Raw genomic sequence first — 21,571 nt, 5'->3', positions numbered from 1 at the left:
AAACCATCAGAAATTTCCCATTTTCTTCAAAGGATACCACAGTGGCATTCATTTACATGATCCCCTACTGTGGATATCTCTATTTTAGCATACCATAAGCTCACAAGAATCCATCAAGTAAATATGTACAGAGACATAGCAACAGCCATGTCAAACACAAGCACATAGGGTGGAATAACAATGTTTGGTCATCATTTAATCATAGACCAAGTGAAGCCTGGTACAAATGGCAAGGACCAGGAATTTGACCAACTCAAGTCACCATGGTTATGCCAACCAATTGAATAGTAGCATCTTCCAAATGGAACTAGGAAGGAAACCATCCCAGATGATTTACCAAGCCAGCAGTTCATGACTGCAAAGGCCAATTCAACCACCAAACCATCCAAACCACCAAGCCTACACACTTATCATTACCCAACAGGATTCAAAATGAAGCTAGGGTCCCCAACAATAGTTGGCATCCATCTAGCTTAAGTAAATACAGTAATAATCCATCTAGCTTAAGTAAATACAGTAATAGAATCATTACTGCAAAGTAGTTCATCTCAATTATCTACATTAACAAGATAAAGTTTCACAGATAAATGAATTAGTCAACTGCTAGGCAACAGGGATGCTTGGCAAGCATCATGCATCCATTCATATGCTTTTCAAAGCATAAGCAACCACCAGTACATGGTGAGAAGCTATACAAATCAAGCAACAACACAAAGATATCAAGCAACATGCATAGATAGAGAAAGTAGTAAGTAATTATCAACCAATTGGTGATCAAATGATCACGAGCTTGCAAACACAAGCCATAGGGGCAGCGGAGGAGGAATTAAGAGGGAGAGGAGGGAGGGAGAGAGAGCACCGATGCCGGGGGTGGAGGACGAGCTTGAAGATGACGGCAGGGGTGGAGGAGGAGGAGGAGGCGGCGGATCCTCCACCTTGCCGCGACGGCGGCCCCTCCTCGCGGCGGCCCCTCCTCGCCGTAGGGGCAGCTTGTGCTGCAGGTGGCGGGGATGGGAGGACCGCGGCGGCATGCGCCCCTCGCGGAGGAAGGCGGCGGCGACGGCGGCGACGACGACCATGGAGGATCCAGGCGACCACGGAGGAAGGCGGCGGCGGCGGATCCAGGCGACCACGGAGGAGAGGGGAGAGGGGAGAGGGGAGAGGGGAGAGGGGAGGAATCCTTCAGGCGACCACGGAGGAAGGCGGCGGTGGCGGATCCAGGCGACCACGGAGGAGAGGGGAGAGGGGAGAGGGGAGAGGGGAGGGGCTCGGGAGGGGAGAGGTGAACAGGCGGGGGAGGGCACGGGCGAGATGATATAAGTCCCTTAATTCTGTGGCGCACCGGAGAAGGTGCGCCACAAAATCAACTACTTCTGTGGCGCACCAAAGCCAGTGCGCCACAGAAAAAGTTATTTCTGTGGCGCAGCACGACATGTGCGCCACAGAAATACCTACAGTAATAAATGGTGGTGGCAGGATGTGGGCCCCACATAGTTTCTGTGGCGCACTACCCAAGCGTGCGCCACAAAATTAAGCTATTTCTGTGGCGCACCCAGAATGGTGCGCCACAAAATAATATTCTGTGGCGCATTTTTAGTGGTGCGCCACAGAAATAAGCTCCGCCTATAAGGGTTTTCCTACTAGTGGGAGTCCATGTACCACTCATGTGTGTCGGTGAGTTGCATGTTGTTGAGTGCCGCAAGAAGAGCTGGGTCGACCATCGAGCTAGATGAAGACGAAAGCATCATATTGTTGGAGTTGTTGGTGATGTGGTCGTACACATGGTAGCTAGGCTTGCGGAGATGAATAAAGAGTGAGCACCGAGAAGACCTGGTGCAGAAGCATGCCCTGGATGTGGCTGCTAAGGGGCAGAGGGTTGTTGCTGCAGGAGATAATCTTGTGGGGGCACCGGTCCACGGGTTAAACTGCCAAGGGTTGTCACCGCCACGATGTCGTGTCCGCGGCCATCGTAATGGTTGTTGGAGTAGTTGGTGATGTAGTTGTAGCCATTGGACGAGGATCTCTGTCCGCAGTCGCCCTAGAGCCTGAGGAGGGCACACTCGTCGCCGATATATGGATTGATGGTATTTCCAGTGTTTCAAAGAGCGATGGAGGCGGCATTCTTGGCACCGGTCTTCTTCTAGTTATCTTACAAGATCAATGTCGAGTGAGTCTCCATGAACATAGGGAAAGACACCTGAAACTTAAGAAGAGAACACATATTCGCAAAGTTGTGGTTAAGACCGCATATGAATGTGAGGACGAGCGTTTCACTGCAGATCAGCTGGCCGGCGTCCACAAGAGCATCAGCGAGGGCCCTGAACTTGGCGCAATAGTCAGTGATAGTCATGCCTCCTTGTAGAGTGTTATTGAAATCCACCTTCACTTGAATCGCCTGATGCTTCTTGTTGTCACGGTAAAGATTTTTGATGGCATCCCAAATCATGCGAGCAGTGGAGCGCATGACGATGTCGAGAAGATCGGCAGAGATGGTCCTATAGATCCAGATAGACCAATGAAGTCATCGCGACCCCAATCAGATGTGGGCGAGGAGTCGGAGGGGTGGCATCGCGAGGACATGAGTTGTGAGGCTGTAGAGGCCGAGGGAACTAAGAAAAACCTCGCAACATTTCGTGTACTTGGAGGCGGTGAGGCCAAGGGTGATTGGGACATGCTTCTTGATGGAGGTGGCGTACGTGGAGCGGCTGGGAGTAAGGGTAGAGGCTTGGGATGGTGGAGGTTTTTTGTTGGCCGCCTTCATCTTGAATTTTTCTTCGATGGCGGTTGCAACTTGTCGTGCGATTTCTTCCTCGCATTCGTCAAGTTCTTGGGCGCGAATGTTGAGGTCGGACTCCTTGGCTGCGATCTCATCTGGTGTCATGGCAGAAGAGGGTTGGGCTAGGGTTTTAGGGAAGAGAGAGGGGGAGGCTAGGATCGATCTATTCTACCATGTAGGAGAACAAGATCGGTCTGTAATTGTAAGCCTCGATGATTTCCATTAATTAGTACTTATACACAATTACAAACTTGCAATACAAGTCTATCTAGATCGGTTTGAACTACACGGGATTTAATCTTGTTCTTGATCTCGTGGAGTCAGCTAACACAAATGCATGTAGAGTACAATGTCAAATATAGCATTTTAGAAGTGAAAATAACTCGTCCGATGCGGCAACACACTGGGCCTTATTTTCGGACTTCACAGTCTCACAGACCACGACGGACACAATCAATCCGTATACGGGTGACCATTGAGTTGATTTAATCTTGTTCTCGTATTGGAATCGAACACCATTTCGTGGAGTCAATTTAACACAAATGCATGTAGTTCAATATTCCCAGAGCAGGTATAACAATGTTAAATGTATTTTAGAAGTGAAAATAACTCTGAACAAAACCATCCAGTGATTTATATAATTACAACAATAGGACGATAAGTAGGTACGGCGCACACATCAACAGGTTAAACTTTTCAAAAGAATTCGATCTACTAAAGACTATCGTTGTTTCACCAGACGCGTAGATCCATTGTGGGATCGATTGGGACTGACGGAGACTCGAAATATCGTCTGGTCCCTTTCTATGAAGTTGACCTGTTGGACAAGCCCTAATTAACCAGCCAGGAGCGGTTGTCTGCACGAAACTAACACGCATTTTGCAAGGGACAGATCTGTTGCACGAAACTAACACTCTAGCACGCATTTTGCAAGGGACTTCCGTAGTCGAACTGTGTACTGAATGACTGAAAGGTCTACGTTGCTGTCTTAGTTTGTGTAATGAGTAATCGCACTACTAATTAATCCGATAAGTGCAGATGATTGAGACGTGTGAGTGAGTGGGAGAGCGGACGCTTTTTTCTCAAGGGTGAGTGAGAGAATCCAGTGCCTGGATTTCTTTTCGGTGAAGTCTTGCCGTCGTGTATTGTGTCGGTGATAGCGCCTACATACCAGGCTATTTGTCACTGTTTTTTGACCAGGCTATTTGTCACTGTTTTTTGACCTGGCTATTTGTCACTTTGGTTTGCCTTTGCCACTTTGTCTATGCGAGTTTTCTTTTCTAAAATAAACTAAACCGCCACTGTCATTGATTTGCCCCCGTTAGATGGAGCATTTTCTGTATAAAGAAAAAAATATTACTCCCTCCGTCCCTATAGTGTCGTATACATTTAGATAAAAGGTCAATGTTTTCAGAGTTTGACCAAATATATATACCAAAATATGAAAAAATGTAATACCAAATCAGTATCAACAGATTCATCATAAGGCATATTTTCATAATATACTTATTTGATATTATAGTTGTTGATATTTTCTTCAATATATTTGGTCAAAGTTTAAAATATTGGCCTCTTGACTAAGTTTATGCGCTACTATTATCACCAGATTTTGGCCAAATCAGGAAGTGGGCCGTAAGGGAGATGGGCTTGGAAGGTTACACGTGGAAGATCTCTGAAGCGGCCTTGCACGAAGAGTTTGGGCTAGATTGCCCGTGTATCTTTAATTATGGTAGATTGTATCTTAGATTAAAAGTTAGAGTTTGTATCGTGCACGGTGGGGATTATTCCCACGTTAGAAAGTCCCCTGGACTATAAATATGTATCTAGGGTTTATGGAATAAACAACAACCAACGTTCAACCAACAAATCAATCTCGGCGCATCGCCAACTCCTTCGTCTCGAGGGTTTCTACCGGTAAGCATCATGCTGCCTAGATCGCATCTTGCGATCTAGGCAGCGTAACTTTATGTTGTTCATGCGTTGCTCGTCAAGCCTTTTTGATGGCGAGCAACGTAGTTATCATAGATGTGTTAGGGTTAGCATAGTTCTTCGTATAACATGCTATCGTAGTGCAACCCTTGCATATCTAGCCGCCCTCACACCTATCTTAGGTGTGGGGGCGGCAACCCGCTTGATCATTATTTAGTAGATCCGATCCGTTACGGTTGCTCCTTGTTCTTCAAGGATTAGTTTAATATCTGCAATAGTTAGGCCTTACAAAGGGTTGGAGGATCCAGCGGCACGTAGGGTGTCGTTTGCTAGTCCTAGACAGGATGTTCCGGGGATCAACCTCGCGTTGGTTTTTAGGCCCTATCTAGGATCGGCTTACGATCACCGTGCGTGGCCGCGAGGCCCAATCGTGAGTAGGATGATCCGATTATGCGGTGAAAACCCTAAATCGTCGTAGATCGCATTAGCTTTATCTTGATCAAGCAGGACCACCATATATTCGTGCACCTCGTACGAATCATGGGTGGATCGGCTCCTTGAGCCGATTCACAGGATAACCTGAGAGCCGATCGAGGCTCGTATTTAATGTTTACGTGTATGCCATGCAGGAAACTAAGCGAGGCATCTCCATCACCTTCCTGACCAGGTATAGGTCAGGTGGCACGCCCTTGCATCAGCATCGGACGTGTGTACCAGAGGCTTTGCGGGCCGTCGCTCGGAGGGACCAGGGCCAGCCGCAGCCCTAGGTTGTTCCCGGCTCTACTGTGTTGCCCGTCGCTGCCCGCCGGTGGGTTTTGACCGCAACAGCTACCTCCTATAGAACAGATGGAGTAACTTGGTAACTCGGTAACTCACCAACAAAGTCATATCTTGTGGGACGGAGTATATATTTTCTATCCAAAATGCTACTCCCATTTTTTATTGGTGCTAACTGCATGGAACATTATCATGTGTTTGCGAAATACAGTAATGCACTCATCCTACACCGAGTCCTAGCCTTACTATCGAGGTGAACTCGCTTCTCACTAAAAGAATATTCTATCTTTTTACGAGACACCAAAGCATTAACTTTGTGGTTTGATTTTTTTTAATTGGGTGTCACTGCACTCCTAATCATCCAACCATAAGTTGATTCTTAACTCGGCTACAAGACAACCATGTTTTACATCTAAAATCATCTTATAGGTCCCCGAAAAACCATCTTAGTATAGGCGAAAACAATGGAAGTGTCGGCGATCTACCACGGATCGTGCACGCATGTTTTTTTGCGAAACATAGTACAGACGTAGACACTCACAAATACGCACACACACTCCCCTATGAACGCACGCACATACATCATACCCCTATGAGCACCTTCGAGAGACTGGTTCATGAACTTGGTCTGGCATGTCTTGAAATTGACGAAGTCACCACATACACGTCGTTGTCGATGGAAACGTCGGGGAATGCCACTGTTATCCTAACCATCCAACCACAGTTTAGTTCTCTACAAGCATGGTTAATTAGCTGAAGCAAGACAGGACAAAAATGAAATTAGCGTGGCGAATTGTGCACGGACAACACGTTAGAGAAATTGGTCTCGCCCCCATAACTAACAAATATTTGTTCGGAAAAACATTATCAATAACAAATAATTAAGCCTGGCTGGAAAATGACCTAGCAGCAGACCCCGAATAACAAGTCGTCGGAGACGTTCCGAGCTTCCCAGTGACGCGTCGCCTACTGGCCAGAAGAAGAAGAGGAAGAATGAGCGAGAGTATGACGTGCTAACTTCTTCAGCAGCCGTTTCTGAATCTTTGTTTACTTTCTCAACTTCGTCGCAGTTTTCTGGTGAGGTGTCTGGGTAAGCATTTTGGATTTTGGATTTTGGAATGGCGTGTGCATGTGCCCTGGTCGGGATCTTCGATGTCCTTTGCTCGTGCTGTGATTACTTGAAAATTCGAATGACACTATCTTGCAAGCAAAATGATATAAATTATGAGATGCAGTGTGCCGGCTGGCGTGTCTGCTGGCTGGTGTAAATGCTGACTTGGACGCATCACGCAGTTCACGGTGGCTGCCTACACTACACTGACCACTGACCAGTGTGTTATACAGGGTCCACGTCACCGATTATAGTGGACCATTTGGCCCTGTTGCCGTTGACATGTCGCCTCCTAGTCTCCTACGATCTTGTGTTCCATTCTCTGCATGGGGGAGCATCACGTCACGTGAGCATCGACGTACGACACGTTTGGAAACTTTTTAACCGAATACTGATACCTTAGAGCATCTCCACTCGTCCCCCCGAGGAGGCCCCCGGCGAGCGTTTTTTCCATCCGGACGGCGAAATTCGGCCCAGTCGCGCCCCCGGTTCCTCGTTTTCGTCCGGATTTGGGCCTAAATTCATCCGGCGATCCCACGCCCCCGGGCCCCGGAGCTCTCGGGACTCCGGACGAGTGAAAAGCGGGGAAGGGCCCGATCTGTCGGTGACTCGACGCACGAACCCCACCGCCACGTCGCTCAAAATCTCCCCCACCCCTCGTATCTCTCTCGCCGCCGGCACCACCCCGCCGGCTTGTTGCCCAGATTGCGCCGCCACTCCTTCCCCACCTGCCTATATTCCGCCGTGTTTGGACGACGGCCTATCTGGCTGCTCTTCCGCCGGCCTGTTTTCCGGCCTGCTTGCTCGTCGTCGCTCGCGGCTCGGGTTGCCTCGACCACGCCCGTCAGGTGTTCGTCCATTTGCCTCGCCGGCCATGGACTCGGACAAAGAGGAGGAGCAGATGTTCGTCGAGCTTATGCAAGAAGAGATGGCAGCAGCCGCCCAAGACGACGAGCACATGATGATCCTTGGTTGCTTGGCAAGCATGTACGCCGGAGTGGCAACTCGTCGGCGTGGTGGGTCGGCACGAGGCCGCCGGAAGTGCAAGCCGAGACAGCGAATGGAGGGCTACTGCATGTTGTACGCCGACTACTTCGCCGACAATCCATTGCACGGTGAGACTGTTTTCCGGCGTCGTTTCAGGATGAGCAGAAAGCTATTTCTGCAAATTGTGTATGCCATCCGCCACTTTGATCCCTACTTCAGATGCAAGGCGGATTGCACTGGTTTGGTTGGATTTTCGTCACTGCAGAAGTGCACAGTGGCTATGAGGATGCTGGCGTATGGAGCTCCCGGTGATACTGCAGATGACTATCTTTTCCAAGCTTGTTGAGGGTCATGCTCCCCCGGTGGACTATGTGATCAATGGTCGGCACTACAACAAAGGATACTACCTTGCAGACGGTATCTATCCAAAGTGGGCAACATTTGTGAAGACGATCTCCAACCCTAGCACCCCCAAACTTTGCGAGTTTGTCAAGAAACAAGAAGCTTGCCGAAAAGACGTCGAGCGAGCATTTGGTGTCCTACAGCAGAGATTTGCTGTCGTCCGGTTCCCCGCTATGACTTGGTCCAAAGATCAGATGTGGGAGGTGATGAACTGCTGTGTGTGCCTACACAACATGATTATTGAAGATGAGCGAAAGCATCCGGTTCCTCTGGCTGAGCAAGAAGCACCATATGAGAGAGAGGGTCCTCTTGCACAGCCTAATCACCAGGTGCCTCCATCATGGGCCGCCTTCATTGCTATGCGCCAGGAGATTCGAGACTCTACAATGCACCAGCCTTGCAAGATGATCTGGTGGAGCACATATGGAGGCTCCGAGGCAACGCCAACGCCGACGCCAACTAGTCTGTCTTAATTTGTTTGAAAAATTGTGAAATTTGTGTGCTTCATTTGTTTCAGCACTTGTTAAACATTGTACTGTTATCGCCGAATTTGTTTCAGCAATTTTCGTCCTCTTGTTTGCCGAACTTGTTAAATTTTATGTTGAATTTGTTTGAAATATGTCAAATGGTCGAGGTTGGGGGTTTCCTGCCGGGGGGACGGCTGGAACTTCGGCGCTCCCCACGCCAAAACTTCATCCAATCCGGACGAAAATTTCGCCGGATTTGGGCGTGGGGAGCGCCAACGAGTGGGGATGCTCTTACTGACACAATCGAGAGTGATTGTGTACACCTGTTGCTTAATCAATAAAGCTCTTGATTTGCAAAAAAGAAAAATCTGGCATACGCACCATGTATAGTTGTATACAGTATACCTGGCAAATACGGTTCCAAAAATACAGAAGTCCTCAAAATACGTCTTTTCCCAAGGGAGATACTACAGAGTAAAACTGCAGTTACCAACACAGAATTCCTCACATTGTGTCCTTCCAGAATCCAGATGGAGAACAATATGTGTGTGCATTTCTATGTTACATTCGACTAGTGGTATACAAAGTAGGCAACGATGAAACTATGCAAATAAATTCCAATCTATTCAGCAGAAAAATGAAATCAAAGGTGGCATAACTTTATTGAGGATATACACTTAATGAAGCACTAGCATCGTACAATGGTAGCTGACACTTGGTTGACATATTATTCATCAAGAACCCCTCTCTACAGGAAGCGATCAAACCAATCGCTTGCTTCCTTCACCATGTTTACAGTCATTCTGTGGCCAACTCCCGGCTCCGCGATGAACTGAACAGTACAAGATAAAAAAAAGATGTTAGTAATTCGAAAGCCACGCTTAGTTTCCTAGGAGAAAATACCTTCCTGTTATTCGTGGTCAACACAATCAAGTGTTTGTACTGGAGAAGATGGACACAAACCAATGGAATAAAGTTACAAAGAAAAAGGGAAAGTTGCAATGCAATCTAGGCTAGAGAAAAGGCATCAAGCTAAGATAGATACCCTCAAGGAGCATGATTACTATAGTACTTTATTGATTAGCTAAGAATTGATTATTCGATCCCCCCTTCTTCTGGTATGTGGCGCCCAAACACCCTAGCCCCACATGATTCAACATATAGAACATAGGAGAAAGGTGGTCCTCGAAATGAAAATTCAATATCGAAAGTCCAGGGCTAGAGCAGGGCAGGGCTTCTAAAACTACGTGTGGCCTGGGCATAGCTAGCTGGCGGTCAGTACGGTTTCTCCATCGGTTACCCGCAGTAATCAGTCTCCCTGCATTATTTCAAAGAATATGCTGGCCGGCTTAGATACAAAAACAGAGGAAGAGTCCAGAAAGGCCTGGCTGAACAAGTACCGAGATCTCTCCACAGAGGATTTGTCCAAGGAGGCTTGGCTGAACAGGTACACCCTCCGTTCCAAATTATAAGATGTTTTAGATATTTCAATGTCGACTACATACGGACCGAAATGAGTGAACCGACACAATGCTCCGTTTCAAATTATAAGATGTTTTAGATATTTCAATGTTGACTACATACGGACCGAAATGAGTGAACCGACACAATGAAAAGCGTAGATACATACAATTCAGAAAAAGCTAGAACGTCTTATAATTTGGACTGGAGGGTGCAAATAATATCTTTCCTGAGGTTTTTAAAATTTACACACAAAAAAATAAATCATTTATGAGTTTTCCTCTAGCCTATAACTGTACTAAAAACCCTGTACTTCAGGATAATTGCATACAGACTCTCTCTCTATTAAGATTTTACCATTCATATAACATTTTGTCATAAACAGCATAGTCCAGATGTTCAATCCACATCTAGGCTGGAGAAAACTACAATTCTATCAGTGCATTTTTCTATAACTCGGAAGAACAATATAAAGAAAGAAGACTTTTAAAAACTAACTTCAGAAATTTTGCAAAACATATTGTTTTATAGCAGATTCTTATTACAAACAATATTTTTTTTATCATGTTTAGCCTTTTAAAATGACAAGACCATTATAAGTTTGAAAAGTGTTAAACCAAGTTCGTTACTATTAGGAAGCAAATCCTGTCTTCTCAGATTTTAACTACTGACAGACCACATGTGACCTCAAGAGAACAGCTAAAAGACATTAGTTTGCATGGTTACCATAAACTTTTCTGCAGCGCCAACTTCTTCATAAGCATTAGCAGCTATGGACACAGCTTCTTGTAAACCAGGGACTGGGCAGCGAGGGTCTTCAGCACCTGCATGATAAATGAAGCTTCAGCAGAAGGTAACATGCTTTGCATTTTTTAATAAAAGGCTAACAACAATTCGGCCTCAACCATACATAATGCAGATTCACTGTTCCAATCTTTACACAAACAAGTGCTCGTTGAGCACATAAAGTGAGAGACTTTTGTTAGATGTGGGATTATGCAACAGGTAGTGGACTGTGGACCAAACAGAAGCACTCGATAAAAGATATATGATTGATTTTACCATTCAGGAGGAGGAGCGGACGTGGCGCTATCAGAGGAACCGAGTAGAGAGCATCAAACTGTGAAGCCATACCAGGTGCTATCTTGTCCCAAACCTGGTAAAAAGATGTCAATGCACGATCATGAAATATTTTTTTATATAAAGAAATCATCAAAAATAAAGGTCAGAGTGTGACCGGAGGGATCTAATTACGACGGGTAAAGCTCCAACCACCTCGGGAATCTATGCACTTCTAGCTGACCACGGAGCTAGGTGGAGGCAGTATGATTAGGTTTGATTGAAAGCAATTTGCAAGAAACAGAAAATCTCCTTATGGCTAGCATACAGGAGACTGAACATGAGAAACAATCTGGTGGCAAAATGTTGGGCCACATACGCCAGGTGCAACTGCCGCCCTGCTGTTATATTCGTACACCATATCGCGCTTCAATGCAAGAATGCATAGCGGGTTTGGACAAAGCTCGGCCTTAACAATGCGGCAGCACGAACATCCACAATCATAGAATTCATGGAGCAAATGATCACATTGCAAGAATGTACAGGGCCTATCTGTTTTTTGCTTTGCCTGCTATATCTGTGGAAAACGAGGAATGACAGGATCTTTAACAACCGTGGAGCAACGCCGGCAGTCATCTTTCAGCTTATTGTTGGAGAACTGAAACTGTGGGCGACGAGGGCACACAAGGATCAAGTGGGTAACTCCAGAGATAGAAATAATCCTTCGTTTTTTTGGGTGTTTCTTCTTTTTTCCGGTTTTAGTTTCTTTTCTTCTTTGGTTGCCAGGCCTTGCCGTGGCTGTATTTGATGCAATTAAAACATGAAGCGAAAATGAAAGTGGAGTTAACTCTACCTTTTCCCTAAAAAATAAAATAAAAATAAAGGTCAAATGAATCAGATAGTCACCTTTGCCACAACCTCTGCATCTATTTCGCTCTTCCCTAAATCAACTCTTGCCTCTACAGGAAACAAGAAAGAATAAAACAACATGGACACTTACATGCAAATGTTCAGAACTGACATAATATATTTCAGTTGTGATCTATTTATTCAATGGCCCAAGCCCAAACTTAAAAGAGGATGCAAGAGAATTCCAATAGAAAATGCATGGTATCTCACCTTCAAATAAAGGCTTAATGCTATTAGCTCTAGCTTGCCACATGTCATTATCTATTGCCCATCGAAATGCCTGCACATTCACCACAACGAGAATTGCTTTATATGGAAAAATCACAATACTATGTGCATCCATATCGATAAATTTCTTCTGTGCATACCTGAACACCAATTATTGGAACAACAACACTGTACCGGGTATCCACAAAAGCAGAAAACCATGCATGCATTCCTGTATTCAGCTCCAAATGAAAAGGGTAAGTTTTCTATAATCATAGTGAAATCTATGTATCAATTCAATATCATGATGCAACAATGATCTATATAGTACCTCCAAGTGATTCACCAGTGATCCCAATCCTAGAGGGATCAACATCCTCCCTTGCACTGAGATGATCTCCAAGCTTTATCAAGTCCCACACCTGCACATGTACGTCACTGAGTATGGTAAGAACCAAAAGGCCTAGCAATTTTGTAGTATGACATGTTAGGGAAAAAGCAAGGAGATAATCATATGGAGAGAACTAGACTACAAGAACAGCTCCAGAATTCAACAGAAGTGCTAATCCAGATAGTGTAGTTATGGCGCCAGTACAGCTGGACTAACACCAACACCAGTGGCTGATCCATGAGCTTAGTTCAAGAGGAGACCACCAGGTTTGGCACTGGTCCAGCACAAGTAAAGGCACATTCTACATATTTGATATGATTTTTTTTGGGGTACAGAACCATCCATTTGTTTGAAAAAAAGTATTTGAGGGACAAATTGCGCAATACACCTTAAATAGTATCAAAAGATTAATTGCAACGAGTGGAAATAGAATATGGTACCGTGTCAAAAATAAACGGCATTGTATCCCCATTCTTCCAAGATGATTTCAATGCCTGTGTTTAAACCATGAGAGTAGGGATGGTAAGGTCAAAGGAAATTTATGGATACACAATTTTTGAGCATTACATGAAATCAGTAGCGGATAAAAGGAAGAAAATAGATTACATCTATGTAAGTAGTCTTGTTGCTGGCCCTTTCACCATGATAACGCGAATCGATGGCGACAGAAATATAACCCCTGGAGGCATATGCCTGCAAATGTGTAAGCAAGATAAAAGATAATGACAACCTTCCCGCAAAAAAAGAAGAAGATAATAACAACCAGTGCTAGACATTGATGGTGCAGACTTGAGATGAGATCGGTTATTTACCTCAAGCAGTGGACGCAACCATTCCTTGCATTTGTAAGAGCTGTGCAGTAGTACAGCAACTGGCTTTCGTTTAGGAGCAGGGTCATTAAGTCTGAGCAGAAGTACAGGCACACGTCCCTGCTCACCTGACTGTTGGGAAAATAAGTAATGACAAATTCTCCTGTTTAGGAAGTGAGAGGCAAAATATAACCAAGCAAGTTCGCATCGACTCTAGACTTATATAATGTGGGTGCAGTCGATGTGACCCCGGATCTCAGAACGAAAACTAATGCCAACTACCAAGCTGTCCACAAGTGGGTCTTTCAGACAGGATTTAGTGAGTGGAACCCACGTCTTTCACGGACAATTGGGCATCGTCTCATCAAAGTTGATAGCTAGTACTATGTAATATCAATCTGTCTATGGAGACCACAATGGCACTAATTTGATGCAATATCAGCCTGTCCAGTCATATACTGGCATGTAATTGACACATCTAGACAAAATGCACACAACCTTTTGGTCTGCTCAAATGTAATTGGCTTCTGTTGGCCTTAGTTCAATTGCATAGATGTAAGCAATGTGCAGTGTGATACACCCAGAACTCAGAAGCAATTTTTCGCAGGTAAAAATTTACAGTACTCCTGAACTGCTCCTCTGCTACATTTTGGGCTGCTCAAATGCAATGTAATTGGCTTCAATTGGTCTCGAGTTCAATTGCCTAGATGTAAGCTATGCGCAGTGTGTATGTGTGATATTCAGAAGCAAACAGTGGGCAGTATAGTAGATTGGTATTATATCTTGTTTGATTGATCACACACTGAAACAATGTGCAGTATTGTAGATTGGCATTATCCAGTTCGACTGATCGTAGAAGACCAAGTAGTAGTACCTCGGTGATGAGGTAGAAATTCTCCTCGACCAGCTTCTCCGTGAAGTTCTCCACCTCCTTCCTCGGGCACGACTCCATGGCCTGGGCAGTTACAAGGCACAGTTCAGTTAACACAGCCAGCAGCAATCGCCAGCTGGGTCTCAAGCGGGTGGAATGGAATGAGTTAGGTCTGGTCGAGGATCCTGACCTCGCTGGGCACCAGAGGCCGCCCGTCGCCCTGGTACATCGGCTCCTTCACCGGGCTCCCTTGCTCCACGGACAGAGGCACTGGAGCAGATTCAGAGCAAGGCATTGATCAAGTCAAGTTGCCAATTCACGGTCGCGCGAGGGAGTGAGTGAGGGAGATGGGGGCGGCTGACCTTGGAGGTCGCGGCGGCGGCTGAGCAGGACCTGGAGGTACTCCGACCTGAGGTCGGCCATTGGGGCTCCGGTGGCGTCGACGCGGAGGCCACTGGAACTGGAACTGGGCGTGGACTTGGAAGTGGAAGTGGAGGAGTGGCAGGCAAGGCCCACTCCCACAAGGGGCTTCTTCAAGTGGCACGACCGCTGCCTCCTGGTCACGTGCGCCCCGGGGCCGGCGGGGGCGGTGGCGCACGTGGCAGCCGCGGCGAGAGCCAGCGCGAGCGGGAGGGCAATGGCCCGCCGCAGCATCCACGATCGTCCGTCGCCGCGCCCGTGCAGCGGCGGGGAAGAGAGACGGATAAGGCGCGGGAGATGTGCGCCGGCGAGCGGCGTCGTGCGCCACACATCGCAGATCGCGCGAGGAGGCTGCTTCGCTCCACCGGAATACTAGCGTCGATCTCTCCCTCTCTTTCCATATTTTTTTTTGGAAAATGCTTCTGTTCCCCCGGGGGATCGCGTCCCATGATCCTCCTCCGCCTAGGTGGCACTCTGTGTGTCCTCTCGTACGTGGGACACAGCTGCATACGGGGGACCCACCATGTGAGCTATCTTCTCCCCTTTCTTCTCTGACCGGTTCTCCTTCACCCCACTTTTTCCCTTTGTTTATCTCATCTCACACACAGAAGCTCGATCCGCCATGGATCTCTTGGCCCACCGCCCCCCATGGTGCTCGCCTGCTGCACCAAGAGCCCCAAAATCGAGCTCTATCCCGCCGCCTCCACGTATTTCTCCGTACCCCACAAGCTCGAGCGCTAGCTCACCGCCTCCTCGTCATGCGCTTGCCATCGTCGCGAACCACGCACGTGGTGCTATGGGGTAGCGCTGCTGCTGGTGAGCGAGCGGCGCAACTGCTAGCCATGGGGGTGGTGGTGCACCATGCTGCGAGGAGCACCGACAGAGGCTGTAGGTGGCGGGGCGGCGTTGCTTCTTATGGTGGTCGGAGCTGCTGCGAGTGGTTGTCGGCGGTGGTTGCTGCGTGCGACGGCCGACCTTGCTACCATGGGCGGCCAGACTTGCTACATGGGGCAACCGGCGTTGCTACAAAATAAGGCATGGATGCTACCATGGCGCGGCGGCGTTCCTTCCAGTAGACGACGGCGTTGCTACAAAGGGTTTCCGACGTTGCTACCATGGCGCGGCGGCGCTGCTACAAATGGTGGCTGAGCTTGCTACAAAGGGAGGCTTGCTACCATGGCGCGACGGAGTTGCTACAAGGGGCGGCGGACCTTGCTACAAAGGGCAGATGGTTTTGCTACAAGGGGCTACCTCAGGGGTGCGGTGGTGCTACAGGGGCTAGCGGCGTTGCTGTTTCCGTGTACAGCGAAGCTACTTCACCGACGACGTCGTGTCGGGTTTCTCCGAGGACCGCCATGGCCGGCGCAGGGCATGTGCGACGCGAGGGGGAAGATGCTGCATCACTTCTCCGGCGGCGCTCGCGACGAGGTTTTCCGGCGACGCCCGCGACAAGCTCTCCGGCGACGGTTGTGGCTCACGGCAGGAGCTGGGGCGGCGGAATAGAGGAGCTGCATGGCGGCGCCATGTGCGGGAGGTTAGAGGAGACTGGCGCTGCCAAATCGTGGCGTGTGTTTTTTTTCTTCTTTTTTGCTGCTCTGGCGTTGACCGTGTGTGGACGGTTTCGATCACCCATCGTGTGGCTGGCGACCCGGGGGATCGGAGGATTTGATCCCCCGGGGGACGCTCAGCACGCCCCTTTTTTTTTTGGTTATTATTGCAGAGAACTTCCACATCGATGCGCATTCCCCTTGCAACCGATCCATTTCAGCAAGAATTGACATGTCAGCATTCTTGTAGACTTGTAGTGTTGATCAGATAATGAAAAGAGAAAGAGAGAAATTTGGTTCAATATTAACTATGGCCTCAATATTAAAAAGTAAGCACATATTGAAACTCTACCGTTTCATCTGAAGCACGTTCCAACAGTTTATCTTCCTTGTTTTGCAGAAACCACTGGTTGAATGTATTTTTCTTTTTGCAATTTCACCATTTATTGTTCTATAATCTGTTGCAACTTCCATCAATTTGTCTTCTAATCAATGTTTTATCCAACTCAACTGCAAAACATACAAGTGGGCTCCAAATGTAGATGCACGAATTTATGCACAACTATTTTAAAATGCTTAAACATTATATAAAATAAATATTAGTGCAAAAATATTCGATTTTCCGTGTGGATGCACTCTAGCCTATAGTAGAGTTACTGCATAATAAAAAAATTGTTTGGTGTGATTAATTGAAAAACAAATACCCATGATACGTTAAATGAATCATATGAAAATAATTGTTCGTCCAGAAATTATGAAAAAAATTACGAGCGCTTTGTAGGGTGTAATGAACCAACTTTTGAACATAAATTAACCATATAGCATTTGCATAAATACTCTTTGATGGACAGTTTTTGGACTTCTTGTTATGCGGAGATGGGTTAAAGCAAACTTCTGGATGGAAATTTTATGTTAAAAAAAAGGTTCATGACACCCAATAAGGCCTTCACAAAATACATGTTTGATGGTCAATTATTTTCTATGAAGTGTGCCAATTATTTATTTTCCAAAATAAATGACCAATTTTTTTAAGTAAACATTGATGTTTTATATAAAATGGGGCAATTGCGTCTGAGACAGCATCCTCATTTTTCCTTCGCAACTTTTGGATGACATACTATTTTTCTACCGGTTCTTAAGCATTTTACAATATTTGTGTATAAATAGAGGATTAACACTCAGCGCTCACTTGCCGGTTTTGCTATTAATCAAGCTAAATCGTTGGTTAGATGCCCAAATGGTAGAAGATGCAATAGATTAGACCAACATGTGAAAGAGAGTGGATTTTGTACTTACACACGGGTGTGGGTGTTTCCGTCACCGTCCATTTATTTCTTGAGATTCATGTTTACTATATAGGTGGAAAGATTCGTTTCTCTCTCTCTCTCTCTCTTTTATCCGAATCTCAAAGCATAACTGACGGTGAGAAAACATTCACACTCATGCATGTAAGTACCACATCAATCGAGCGCCCAGGACCAAACCTACCGTGTCACTACGCATCCCATGAGTAGGTGTTGCAAAGTTTCAGGGTTCTGGTCACAGAGCGGGCCAACCCCGGCGATGCAGCCTGTTTGCCATCCAATAGCGGTCCCGCTAGGCCAAGGAAGCGAAGAACTTACAGGTATATGGCGCTCTCGATCTCCAGATCTCCTGGGTGATGTTAGCTCTCGTCAAGCCAACGAAGAAAGCTTCGGACACAGATTTGGACGAGTAACTTCCGTCCCCCGACCAACGCCAGACGAGCACATCGTCTTGCTCCGGATTCTTGACGAACAAGGCAAGAAGATGCTAAACAAGGAAATATTAGAATAGATCTTTTTGTAACCAAGTTGAATCCGGACAGAACTCTCAGGACCTGGCCTGCAATATAAGGACCAGAAGAGGATCTGCCGGACAACAACTTCAACACATAGATTCGCCGCAAGTCAACAGCTAGAACCTTAGATCTTAGCCTCTCGACGAGATCATAACCGTAGCCTTCGGCAACCCCATTGTAACCCGGTATATTCGATAATCAAGATCATACAAGTAGGAAGTAAGGGTTTTACCTCATCGAGGGCTCTGAACAATCTCTCTCCCCGTTTGTTTAGTATCCGATGTCTCATATCAGTCTCATGGTGGGCTTGGCGGGAGCGAAACTTGTGGGAGTTATGTATACTTATTTCTTACGGTTACAGACTTTTATTCCTAGGGTCCATCTTGCCTGGATGCTCTGGAATGCGCTGGGCGCTTTGGCGAGTTTATACATGTTGCAGGCCATGCGGAAGTCTACTGCTAGCGATTGCATGGAGGCAGCGGCGCTTACGTAACTATTTTTCTTTATTCTATTATTATTTTTTGCTGCATCTACAAGTGCCTTGGATTGAAGATGCCCTGAGCCGCTCCTATTTAGACGGCCTGTATTCGGAGTTTCAGTTTCCCTGGGTGTACTGGTAACCTTTTGACTTTTGTGCCGCATAGACGAGAGGGCTAATTTGAAATTCAAAACGGGGCGTGCTAGTCACAGTTCGTTACCCACCCAGCCGCGCTTCAAGGGGGGGCAGCGCGGAGGCGCGGAGGGATAAAGAAGGAGGCATACCGTGCTCGGTGCTCTCCGATACACCATCGGCGACGATCTCGATCCCGCTTGGCGACATCTCCATCCTCGCCAACCGCGCCGCTGCCTGCCTCCACACATGTACAGCGTCCAGTCCCCCCGCCCCTTGAGGGGCTGCCGCGACCGCGAGGCGGCGGAGACGGCACTACGGCAAAACAGGGCTTTGCCGTGCAGCCCAAACGCACGGCAAAGGGACAAACCGGCTCGGCAAAGCCTTTGCCGTGCGGCCGTGCACGGCAAAGACTGCTCGGCAAAGATCCGCCCGGCAAAGGGGTCTTTGCCGTGTGTCGCGCGAAAGTCGCACGGCAAAGGCTTTGCCGAGCGACGCAGCGTTGCCGTGAGCTGTGGCCTCGTTGCCGTGCGGATTCCTTTGCCGTGCGTTTGGCCTCTTTGCCGTGCGAGTTTCTTTGCCGTGCGCTTCATCTCCAACTCGCACGGCAAAGATTTGGCTTTGCCGTGTGCTTCTCTTCCACCATGCACGGCAAAGGTAGGTACAGCAACGTCAGGTGGGCAGCGTGGGCAGCCTTTGCCGTGTGCATGTGCACGGCAAAGAGTGCCTTTGCCGTGTGCTGTGGCCTTTGCCGTGTGCATGTGCACGGCAAAGATTGTGCAAATTTTGCCAGAATTTTCCTGCTTCCCCATTAATCCCTGCATATGCAATTCACAAATACAAATAACAGTCCAGATACACATATAGCACAATATATAGAGTATTGCATCATCAACAACATAGTTCATATCCAACAAAGTCCATACAATAGTTCCAAGTCGCATAATTAGTTCATACAAGCAACATCAACATCAAAGTCTCCAACATAGAATGTTCCAAGTTGCACAACAAGTTCATACACAAGCAACATCAACCTTGGCCTCTTCCTTGTCCTTAACCACTTCCTTCCATCTCCACTTCCTTGTCCTTCTCCACTTCCTTGTCCACCTCCACTTCCTTGTCCTTCTCCACCTCCTACAAGTTCATAGATATCTATGCATAAGTGGCATGGAATGGCTAAAATTGACATGTAAGAACTAGGATTGACATGGAAGAAGTAGAATTGACATGGAATGGCTAAAATTGACATGGAAGAAGTAGAATTGACATGGAATGGCTAAAATTGACATGGAAGAACTCGAATTGACATGGAATGGCTAAAATTGACATGGAAGAACTAGAATTGACATGGAATGGCTAAAATTGAACATAATCGCTAGAATTTGGATGAAATGGCTAAAATTCAACATAATGGCTAAGGATGACATGGAATGGCTAAAATTAACATGGAATAGGTAAAATTGTACCTCCTGGGGCAACTTGACATGGTTGAATGGCTCAAATTCACAAGTGACATGGTATGGAAGAATTAGAAGTGTAGGAGAACTCACCTAGAAAGCTGCGAGCTCGGATGATGCCCGTATTGTTGACGGTCAAGCTGTGTCACGGGCTCGACTTGGCGCTTCTTGGAGGAGCGCCATCACAGCCGGATCGGGCGTGGGGATCTGCAATATCCAAAGTTCGGTTAGACAACAAACAAGATTGAGACGGAGATATTAAGTTAACCACTTACAAAATGTGGGAACATAGGAGGACACGACGTGCTAGGACCACTACTCCCCGGTGGTGAAGTCAGCACGGTCTGGTTCATGAACATCTGTTTGGAACATCTGCTGCCGTTGTTGCATCTGCCGCAACATCTGCTGCATCTGCATGTTCTCCCTAAGCCGCCTGCATCTGCATCTGCTCCTCTTGGTGCCTCCGTTCCCTTTCTTCCATCTCCGCCTACGTTGTGTTGCCGCGATGTCAGTAACATTGCAATGGAAAACATGTAATGAAGCGTAGAGGATCGACGAAGAACTTACCCGTAACTTCTCGATAGCTAGGTCCGAAGCCCGTGGGCGGGTCTCTACCCGAGGCTGCTCGCTCGTACGCCCACGACGGATCTGGCGTAGAGATGGAATGGTACTTGGGTCGACTAACCCGTCAGCAATCCATAGGCGGCCACCCTTCTTGCCTTGTCCCGCAAGCACCGCAACCTCAACGTCAAACTCTTCGGTGGTTGGGTCGGCGTCTTCGCCGTGCTTGTCCTTGAACTTCGAGCGGTACGCGCCACACTGGCCCTCCGCTAGGTCGTTGACCCACAAGGACCCCGTTTCAGGATGCGGCTCCTTCCTGGTCTTCGACTTTTGGAAAAAGCCAAACAAGTTTGGTGCCACGCCTGTCTTCACTTCCTGCAAAAGAGTACATGCAATTAAGTGAAGAGGGAGACACTTGCGGGGCTAGCAATAACATAAAACGAAAGAATGAAGAAACCACTTGCTCACCTCATCCTGCAAGGTAAGGGCCAAGTTCTTGCTGCCCAGGACATGTGATCCACCTCCCATCTCTGAACGCTTCTGCTTGCCCTCCTCGTGCTTCCGGGCGTACTCGCGGGATGTCCACCATATGACCATCGCAAGAAAGCACGCCCTGTCTTCCCCGACGTACTGAGGAGGGTGCTACAAACACAAGATAGACCCATTATTAGAACATAAACTACATGAAAATGCGGAAATAAATAACACAACTATGATAATACATGAACGTACTGACATGGTGACATGAGCGTATCACGACAATCAGCCTTACTCATCCAAACTTTGCGCTCGGCGTGCCAGTCGCGGACGCACTGGACACGTGCCTCGTAGTGCATGCCAGTCACCCTCACCCTGCACAACTCGTGTAAGATAACGTCGCACGCAATTTCCTTGCCCTCAGCCCTCTTGAAGTATTTCTGCAACCATGCACATCAGATTCCTGTGGCACTTAAAGGCCAAAAGGCGAGCGATGGCATCTAGTTGGGTAACATCTGTATTTA

General features: G+C 47.2%; 2 protein-coding genes across 2 annotated transcripts; both read right to left on the bottom strand.

Annotated features, from left to right (window-relative positions):
* Window positions 1–8,935: 8,935 nt before the first annotated feature.
* Window positions 8,936–14,935, bottom strand: LOC127318101 (uncharacterized). The gene is made up of 13 exons (XM_051348732.1): window positions 14,519–14,935; window positions 14,347–14,426; window positions 14,160–14,240; window positions 13,289–13,417; window positions 13,083–13,169; window positions 12,917–12,970; window positions 12,417–12,507; window positions 12,247–12,317; window positions 12,089–12,158; window positions 11,876–11,928; window positions 10,973–11,066; window positions 10,637–10,734; window positions 8,936–9,281 (listed from the first exon to the last, which is right to left on the bottom strand). Exons 1-13 carry the CDS (start codon window positions 14,808–14,810, stop codon window positions 9,198–9,200), a joined length of 1,284 nt encoding a protein of 427 aa, XP_051204692.1. The 5' UTR covers window positions 14,811–14,935; the 3' UTR covers window positions 8,936–9,197.
* A 5,498-nt stretch (window positions 14,936–20,433) lies between these two features.
* Window positions 20,434–21,308, bottom strand: LOC139833533 (uncharacterized). The gene is made up of 4 exons (XM_071823831.1): window positions 21,303–21,308; window positions 21,039–21,212; window positions 20,577–20,945; window positions 20,434–20,496 (listed from the first exon to the last, which is right to left on the bottom strand). Exons 1-4 carry the CDS (start codon window positions 21,306–21,308, stop codon window positions 20,434–20,436), a joined length of 612 nt encoding a protein of 203 aa, XP_071679932.1.
* Between the last annotated feature and the right edge of the window lie 263 nt (window positions 21,309–21,571).

The sequence above is a fragment of the Lolium perenne genome, chromosome 7, assembly GCF_019359855.2.
Source record: "Lolium perenne isolate Kyuss_39 chromosome 7, Kyuss_2.0, whole genome shotgun sequence".
Classification (NCBI taxonomy): domain Eukaryota; kingdom Viridiplantae; phylum Streptophyta; class Magnoliopsida; order Poales; family Poaceae; genus Lolium; species Lolium perenne.
The sequence above is the reverse complement of the archived record's forward strand: the minus strand, read 5'-3'. Positions and strand labels throughout refer to the sequence as shown.

Bases quoted from the DNA above. Each gene is read 5' to 3' on its own strand.
- LOC139833533 (XM_071823831.1), bottom strand. The intron at 20,946-21,038 runs GTGAGCAAGTGG...ACTCTTTTGCAG, and splicing joins CCCTTACCTTGCAGGATGAG to GAAGTGAAGACAGGCGTGGC. The intron at 20,497-20,576 runs GTAAGTTCTTCG...AACACAACGTAG, and splicing joins TAGCTATCGAGAAGTTACGG to GCGGAGATGGAAGAAAGGGA.
- LOC127318101 (XM_051348732.1), bottom strand. From the start codon at position 14,810: ATGCTGCGGCGGGCCATTGCCCTCCCGCTCGCGCTGGCTCTCGCCGCG. The intron at 13,418-14,159 runs GTACTACTACTT...TTTTCCCAACAG, and splicing joins ATTTCTACCTCATCACCGAG to TCAGGTGAGCAGGGACGTGT. The intron at 9,282-10,636 runs GTAACCATGCAA...TGTACTGTTCAG, and splicing joins GCGCTGCAGAAAAGTTTATG to TTCATCGCGGAGCCGGGAGT.